This window comes from Electrophorus electricus, chromosome 3 (assembly GCF_041902795.1).
Source record: "Electrophorus electricus isolate QZ-2024a chromosome 3, ASM4190279v1, whole genome shotgun sequence".
NCBI classification, from domain to species: Eukaryota; Metazoa; Chordata; class Actinopteri; order Gymnotiformes; family Gymnotidae; genus Electrophorus; species Electrophorus electricus.
The window spans coordinates 982,501-991,515 of NC_137499.1; the positions used below are offsets into that span (position 1 = coordinate 982,501).

Below are 9,015 nucleotides of genomic sequence, written 5' to 3' on the forward strand. Positions count from 1 at the left end.
TCCGCCCCTCACCCAAACTTTGCCTGACACCCCCAGCCCCACCTTACCTAGGGTTTCAGGGTTGTGTTGACTTGAGACTGACAGTTGGTGTGTGTGTGGTAGTTGTGGACGGCAGATGCCTAAGGGCGGGGCCAGCGTGGACGCGTCTGAGAGCCACCCGCCTTCAGCAGACGATGGACAGAGCAGACGCTCAGGTTGGCCACACCCACACACTCACCTACTCCACAGACGCTCAGGTTGGCCACACCCACACACACTTACTCCACAAGCGCTCAGGTTGGCCACACCCACACACTCACCTACTTCACAGACTCTCAGGTTGGCCACATACATATTTATCTGCATATATATATTTTTCTCTATGCACCCCTGGTTCTCTTCCTCAGTTTGGACAGAGCACTCTCCACCATTTCACTGCGCGTTATACTGTGTATGACTATGTATGTGACGAATAAACCAAACTTGAACTTGAATACTTGAATACCCATAGGCTCACCTTACATCAGCCATGCCAACCCCTTTGATGGCACGGCATTTATATTTTTCTGGAATTTGAAAATCATTTTCATTATAAGACAAAATTCAATCGGAATTATGGAAGCAAAGCCCAGAGAAATAAACGTGGGCTCTACTAATGATGGCAACTTTGGTTAAGTTTTGTCAAAGAGCTCATAACATTTCTCTGTTTTAAACATACATTTGGGAATGTTTCTGCCTCTGTTTTAATCCTACATTTGGGAATGTCATCTGTGATTGTAATGGGACTGTCTGATGCTACCAAAGCAACAACCTCAGCTCCTCCGCAGGTTCCTGTCCTCTTAATTAGCCTCAGCCTCAGTCTGTGAATTAGGACTCTGGACTCAGACTGTAAATCTGCTTTATGGCCATGTCTTTTTACCAAGGTTCTGTTGAAGTAATCTGACTTGATTTAGGCACGGTTTTGTGGTCTAGCGTTCCGTTAACCCCAGCACCCTGGCTTTCCTCAGCTGAGGCCATCGACTACAGCGGGGATAGCCTGATCAGGGAGGAGAGCGGCGAGACGGAGGCTCAGGGAGCCGGCACAAAGCCCAGAGCACGAAGCCGGCCTGAGGAAGAGGAGGCACGGGGATCTGGCGTGGAGCAGACCTCATCGGAGCTGGAGGTACCGGCACACGGACTCTTACTGGACTCTGGCGGGACTCTTGGCATATCTGAAAACGCATAAAAGCCTTTATGTGGAGAAAAGTCTTTTCTCCACAGTCTTCCACACATCCTTCCATCTGTGTGAATTTACAATCTGACTGTACGTTCACACACTGTTCGTCACCTTGTGTTTGAAGAACATAATGATCTTAATGAGTGATGGCTGAGTCCACATTCCTAACATTAATCACAGTCATTTACTTTCCCTTGTTTGGTTAGGGAGTCGTTTCACTCAGCTATGTCAGAAAGATATTGTATGTGGGTGGGGGGTGGAGTGGGGGCTGGAATGCCCTCTGTTTAAGTTTTTATGGGCCAATCTGGTCCTTGTTAAAACAGCCAGCTGTTGAGCCAGCAGACCAGTCCTCTGACGGGGTAATTGAGTGATTTCTGCAGGGAACGGAAGCCATTCTCCACCCTGGTTTCCATGTTCTTATCTTATCATGCGGTGGCCTGGTGCACAGCAGAAAGGGCTGCTCTCCGGAACGACTCCAGGGGCTTGTGAGGGCATGCTGGACAATGTCTGGCCTGATCAGAGAGCTGTCGAGCATCATGCATTGGACCGATTGTCCTAGGGTTTTGGATGGGAGAAACTGATTAGAAGTCAGTGTGAATGTGCCATCTGGTTGTTGTCTTACAGGGCGAGCAGGAGTTCAAACTGGACTTTGAGCTGGAGAATAACGAGGCCCTGATGGAGAAGCTCAACTGCTGGAACTTCCAGATCTTTGACCTGATGGAGAAGACGGGAGGGAAGACTGGATGCATCCTCAGCCACGTCAGTAGCATGCAGGGGTGCTGGGGTTAGTGTAGTTAACACTGGCATTAGGGTGGTTAACGCTGGGGTTAAGGTAATTAACACTGGCGTTAGGGTAGATAACGCTGGGGTTAAGGTAGTTAACATTGAGGTTAGGGTAGTTAATGTTTGGATGAGGATGGTTAAGGTTATGGTTGTTAACATTGGGGTTAGGGTGGTTAACACTTATTTAGGCTATTTAACATTTATTTAAATAAAATAAGGTACTGGACTAGTAATCAGAAGGTTGCCAGTTCAAGCCCCACCACCAGGTTGCCACTGTTGGGCCCCTGAGCAAGACCCTTGACTGTTAACCCTCAGTTGCTGTTTTGATAAAAGTCAGTGTTGATAAAAGCGTCAGATAAATGCCATAAATGTACACAAAATGTCACCTTTCTGCTGCAAGATCAGAATCATTAAACAACTTTATGCACTTAGAATTGCATAAGCTGTTGTGTTAGTCAGAGATTCATAACACCATGGCAGACTGGGAGAAAGTTCAGACCGTCAGTCACATGAACACGGACAACACACAGTGCGAAGCCAGATTAAGTCATGTCATGAAGGTTCACCCTACCTGAGACCGGGTTGGTCATTTTACCGGCGGTCCAATGTCCCTCCCAGTGCATGACTGGCATGTTGAAGTGTTTTCTGAGATGCAGTGATGTGATTGTTTGCAGAGCTCCGTGCTCACTCTCTGCTCGACGCTCCTCAGGGACGTCATGCCTCGGTGCAGCTCCTTGTGTCTTAATGAAGTTTTGTTTGTTTGGATGTTTGCTTTTTTCTGTCTCTCAGGTGGCGTACACTTTGTTCCAGGACACGGGTCTGTTTGAAATCTTCAAAATCCCCATCCGGGAATTCATGACGTACTTCTGTGCACTGGAGAATGGCTATCGTGATATCCCCTGTGAGAATTGTGTTGATGCTGTCAGAACTGAAACTTTGAATGCCACGCTTGATAGCCTTGGGCGTGACCGCAGTAATAAACAATCTTCACAGAGTCCTGTGTAGTGGAGCCTGTAGACAGTGCTCCTGCAGTGGGTCTAAGGAGGAACAGCTGGGCACTGAGTGTGAATGTCTCTCCATCACAGACCACAATCGCGTCCATGCCACAGATGTCCTGCATGCGGTGTGGTACCTGACCACGAGGCCAATCCCAGGCTTTCAGCAGATCCACAACGACCATGTGACAGGAAGCGACACAGGTACGCAGCCTCCCGTAGCCGCAAACCATGCATACTGATGTTGCCGCAGCGATAAAACCCAGTTCCTTTTTTATCCTCCGTGATCTCTCGCTCGAGGCGCTACAGAGCATTTGTGGTGGAGGCTGTTCTCCTACTAATTATATCCCGCGCACCTCTGATCCACGGGGAGTAAATCGCAGCGGGTGGGCGTGCCCTGGGCTGGCGGGTCTGCAGCTGTGGGAAGAGAGTGGACAGGCAGCGACGGCGCTCAGCACGCTGACGAATCCTGTGGCCTCGGTGTGTATGGACTTACTGGAGGCCACTGATGGGCCTTTTAATCTCTCAAATGGAGTGCAGTGAGTCACACTGCTGCCGTGGTCGCTCAGCTCATGCGATAAAGGTGTCGGAGCCGCACAGGACGTCGGTGACTTCACTTTCTGGCACAGGTCCCTGTGCTGCAGATGATGCCCAGATTGGAAGAGTGTGCCAGTGGAATTTAGTTTTCTACAGCTGTGGAAAAATGTTGTGATAGATGGGTCCACAAGGGGGCAGGCTTGTGCACTGCTTACGTGAATGCTCACACAACCACTTTATTGATTGATTGTTGTTGAGCGCATGCCTGGTGAATCCTTAAGCACCACCCGGCACGGCATCAGTGGACAGAACAGAACCATTATGAGAATATGCTCAGTGAACACTTCAGTAAAAAGAAGTTTTCACTTGTTTCTCCTTGTTGTCTCAGATTCAGACAGCGGCATTTCTCCGGGCAGGGTGTCTTACGCTTCCTCCAAAAGTTCTTCGATCTCAGACAACAGTTATGGCTGCTTGGCCTGGAACGTCCCTGCCCTGGAGCTCATGGCACTGTATGTAGCAGCTGCGATGCATGACTATGATCACCCGGGGCGCACAAATGCCTTTCTCGTAGCCACTAATGCCCCTCAGGTAGGTAACAAAGTGCAGTGTTCTGGATTATTATATACTGGATTGTAGCAGTGAAAAGCTGCATGGTGTTACATGACCCAACAGCAAATGCATTGATAATGTGAATCACAGTAAAGATGTCCAGTTTCATTTTATGAGGGTTTTATGCAACACCAACACTAATTAAAAACTGGTCATCAGAACATGGTTGTGTACATGATCTTAACATCTGTTTAGAATCCACACAAACACAATCTGCCTCTCATTCACACTGTCACACACTCATATGCTCTCTCTTTCTCTCTCTCTCTCTCTCTCTCTCTGTCTCTCTCTCTCTCTCTCTCTCTCTCTCTCTAGGCGGTGCTATACAACGATCGTTCAGTTCTGGAGAATCATCACGCAGCAGCAGCGTGGAGCCTTTTCCTGTCACAGCCAGAGTTCAACTTCCTGTCCAACTTGGACCACGTGGAGTTTAAGCGCTTTCGCTTTCTTGTTATTGAGACCATCCTAGCAACAGACCTAAAGAAGCACTTTGATTTCCTAGCGGAGTTCAATTCCAAGGTGAACAGCACATTAACATTTCTGATGGTAGTTCTGTAGTGGCGTTGCCTTCTGAAAAGGTCTTTTAGAGCTCTGCTGGAGAAGGCGTAAGATCTGAGGGGTCTGAGTTGTTCAGTGTGGAGTGACTGAGCGTGGGGTGTGTATGCTGCACTGGAGTGACAGCTCTCCTTCTGTATAGTCCATTAAATGGGTGATGATCTCATTAATTGATGTATTCAAGTGGTTTTACCTTCTTGTTAACAGGTTAATGATGTGAATAGCCCAGGTATTGACTGGACAAGTGAGAACGACAGACTGTTGGTGTGCCAAGTGTGTATCAAGTTGGCAGATATCAATGGGCCAGCCAAGGAGCGAAGCCTTCACTTGAAATGGACAGAGGGTATCGTCAATGAGTTTTACGAACAGGTAGCAGGTGTTGGCTTTTATTTAATGTCTTGTATTTATGGTTCTGCCCTTTTGGCATTTTATTAAGATAATTTCTTGGTTGCCTGGGTTGCAGGGTGACGAAGAGGCAGGTCTAGGATTACCCATCAGCCCCTTCATGGACCGTTCTGCGCCACAGTTGGCGCGGCTACAGGAGTCTTTCATCACACACATCGTTGGGCCTCTGTGCAACTCATATGACGCGGCTGGGCTTCTCCCAGGTTGCTGGGTGGACGCTGATGGCTCAGAGGAGGAGGAAGAGGAGGAGGCTGAAGACACTGAAACTGACGATGAAGAGCTTGATGATCTTCATATGAGTGCGTACTGTCTGATACATTAGCCAGGACGACTGATACGTTAGCCATGTTGTCTGATATGTTAGCCAGAATGTCTGATACGTTAGCCCAGATCTCAGACAGATTAGCCAAGATCTCTGATACTTCAGCTAGGATGTGTGATATGCTAAAGGTTTTTTTTGTTTGTTTGTTTGGTTTTTTTGCAGAGGCGAGGAAAGGTGGCCGTCGTCTGCTCTGCGGTATTATGCAGCACCTGACGGAGAACCACAAGGTGTGGAAGTCCATCATCGAGGAGGAGGAGAAGAACAAAGACCTGAGCCAGCAGCAACAGGCCGAGAGCCAGAGTCTTCCTCCATCCTCCTCATCCTCGGATGACATCCAGGTCATTCAGGAGGAGGCTGAAGAGGAGGAGCGCCAGTAGCAGCAGGAGCGAGGCAATTGGCCAAGATGTGAAGCTTGGGGAGGGGCCTAAGCAGAGGGCGGGCCACCCCTCCCCCCTACCCCACCCACCCGCCAAAATGGACACACACACACACACACACATATCCCAAATCGATGCCCACAGGGAGATCCCACTAGATGTCCCGTGTTGAAATGAGTCACTGTGCTGACACTCTGACGCTGTGTTGCGAAATCGAAAAGGCCTTACTACTGTGAGAGCTCCATGCTGCAGTACCGGGAGTCACTCTGCTCTGAAACTCTTTCACCCTAGAGAGGATCCGTGGCGGAGCGGCAGCTCCCTGGACACGCTGCTGCGCCGCGAGGTAAAAACAAATACGAAGAGAGCAAGAAATAAAGGCGAGTGGGGTTAAAAACCTGCATGGTTACAGTTGCTAGGCTGCGATGCGGCCTTGAACACAGAGCTCTAAACCCTCCTATAGGTACTTATAAGAATGATTTAAAAAGGAAAAAGTCAGTAGATAAAAAAAATACTGAATGGAAAAGCAGAAGACTTTGAAGTAATTGTCACTTGTTACCAAAGCGAACAGTTCAAAACCACAAGGTGGAGAATTTCGAGGGGTCAGGAATACTTTAGAAGCGTACATCAAACGTGCCTGTCTGAACCTTTTTGTGAATTTGTTAGTTAGTTTGATCCTCTGTCTGCTCTTGTGGCCCGGGCGACAGCCTACACACACACGCTGCACTGCGAGTGTGTTTTCCTCCTAATGCTGGCGACACCAAACACTGTATCACTGAACTCAGCCACTAGGACTTTACATGGAGGATGCTGATGTTTTGACTGAAGAAAAAACAAACAAACAATTTCTCCTGCATCGTTTTTAGATGCTTTTTTATTCATGTGTACCACCTTTTGTTTTACTTTGTCACATTTTTTGTTTGCGTGTGTGTTCCTGCCTTTGTACCTCCTCAGAAAATGCTGTTTCCAGCTGGCGTCTTTCTCCTGCGTTCTCGCTCTGAAGCGCATCGTGTGTGGAACATCATCACTCTTCTCATGAAGGGTTGTCCTTTTTTTGTTGTTTTGTTTTTTTGGTTTGTTTGAATATATATTTTGTCCTCATGGTAACTCAGGATTCATGTAGGTGAATTGTTCTGTTGAAACAGTTTAAAACAGGATTTTGTTTCCCCGAGGTTTGGATTTTTTTTTTTTTGTATGAGGAAGTTGAACTGCAGTCAGAAGAGAATCCACTCCATAGGAGCTCTGCCCCAATTCAACCTCCACTCACCCCTCCAGTTACCCAAGGCCCTTTGTGTTACCTCTGATGAGGAACAGATTCCAGGAACGTATTTGGCCGTGACGAGTTTGTTCGACTCATCACGGTGACACGTATGTGAAGGCGAGGTGTTCCTGGGTTGCGTTACTTTTGGCATTATTTGAATGTGCGTGCGCTTCTTTGGTCCTCTCCTTTTAATCACACTTCAGACACATTTTTACTAACTCTAACCGTTGCCAAACACACAAGCAGGCCAGTGCATTTGACGTGATCCAGGGTTTCACACGTTTTGATATTTTCTTATTCTTCACCATAAAGCAGGTTAATACTAATAGTTCTATATATTTTTGTCTGACACTCTAGGCATTCCACTAGACGGCGGGCCACTGGAGGGTGTCTCCGCTTAGCTGGAGAGGAAACGTTCTCAAGTAGGCAGTGTAAATCAAGCTGGTGTATTTAAAGATAAAGATATATAAATGTGCACATTTTACTACCAAACAAGTGTTTATTCTCTGCACAGAAAGAGTATCTGCATATATAAATATATATTTTTTAATTAATCAACCGATTGCGTCTGTTTTCTACATACGGTCAACATGTATTGTACATTGACAACCTGTAATTATCATCTTACCAGAGTTTTTAATCTAATACTATTTACTGATGTGGATGTGTTTGGGTGTGAATGATTTGGGGTGCACTGTCTATGGGTTGCTCTGCGTAACCACTCTTTGCTGAGAACGCTTTCTCGCTGTGAGCCAGCTCGCCGTGACTGTGCCGAACGGCCCCTCCCTCCTGGGGTTTTGTTTGTCGTGCGCGTTCGCCTGCGTCCAGTACGGGTTCTTGGTTCAGGAGTGACCAGGGTGTTCGCACACGGTCACGCTACATGTGCTACTCTCCTTCATCATCGTTGTCTTCTGTTCCCCGTCCTCCCTCCAGGCGCGCTACTCCTGAGCTGCAGCCGCTGGGTCCAGCATGGGCCCTTTTGCCTGACACTTCTCCTCTCCTCACACATGCCACGTTAGTTCATGGGAACGTGGAGTGGCTTTGCTCTTCCTGGCTGCTCACCTGTCTGAACTGTTGGCTGTTTGTTGGCTTGTCGCTGTGCAGGGTTCTGTACACTGCTGTAGCCCTGTGCTCTGCCTTCACCTTTATGAAGAGCTGTCACTTTTTCCTGTAGCATTTAGAGAGCAAAGTCTGATGTAAACGTTTCAGCTTTTTCAGTTGTGATGGGGGAATCTGACTTTTTCATTGTTATTTATAGCTGTCATAAAAACACCATCCTTGGAAAATTATTTTAATGTCTGTGTCATTCCTTTGTGTGTGTGTGTGTGTGTGTGTGTGTGTGTGTGTGTCTCTGTGTTAATATATGTGTGCGTGTGTGTGTGTCCTGCTGCAGGCACTAGAACTGCTGATGTTTATAGATAGACAGACAGACAGACAGACAGGGTCTTGTCCCGCTTTCTCACTTTTCAACCAGTTCTGCATTTTTCTGACATGCACGGTGTCACTCCCACTATCCTCCTGCCCGGGCCATGGTGCACCATGGAGCAGACATTCCCTCAGGAAAGAACACAGTATTCCCAGGCATGGATGAGTTCCCAGCAGCAGGGGCATGCCAGGCCCAGCCTAGTGTTCACACAGACAGCACTGATGTGACGGCTTACTGAGTGCAGACGTGACCCTGCTGCAACTCTCTATCTCCATCTCTAATCAGTCATTTAGAGTCCTCGTAGGCCATGAGTCGATGCCTATAAACACTATGGGATGTTTGGCTGCACATTAAGCTCGTACTTGTCAGGAAAATGACAATAAACCGGCTGGTTTTCTGTACTGTGGCAATGGTTGAGTTATAAAGTAGAGTGCATTTGAGTGAAACAGAACAGAGATAATGTGTAAGTGTAAATTCATCAATGTAAAGTTGCCTTTTAGGAAGCAATATACTGCCATTTTTAGCTAGTGGTTTTGGATTAAGGTACAGTTAA

At 47.4% G+C, this 9,015-nt stretch overlaps 1 protein-coding gene across 1 annotated transcript in view; it reads left to right on the top strand.

Annotated features, from left to right (window-relative positions):
• pde3b (phosphodiesterase 3B) overlaps positions 1-8,325 on the top strand; it is a 44,892-nt gene extending 36,567 nt beyond the window's left edge. The window contains exons 7-16 of the mRNA XM_035529309.2: positions 103-194; positions 987-1,141; positions 1,820-1,954; positions 2,768-2,879; positions 3,064-3,177; positions 3,899-4,098; positions 4,435-4,638; positions 4,882-5,043; positions 5,138-5,378; positions 5,564-8,325. Of these exons, the coding sequence (XP_035385202.1) occupies positions 103-194; positions 987-1,141; positions 1,820-1,954; positions 2,768-2,879; positions 3,064-3,177; positions 3,899-4,098; positions 4,435-4,638; positions 4,882-5,043; positions 5,138-5,378; positions 5,564-5,778 (1,630 nt within the window). The 3' untranslated portion in view covers positions 5,779-8,325. The remainder of the gene's footprint in view (positions 1-102; positions 195-986; positions 1,142-1,819; positions 1,955-2,767; positions 2,880-3,063; positions 3,178-3,898; positions 4,099-4,434; positions 4,639-4,881; positions 5,044-5,137; positions 5,379-5,563) is intronic.
• Positions 8,326-9,015: the final 690 nt, after the last annotated feature.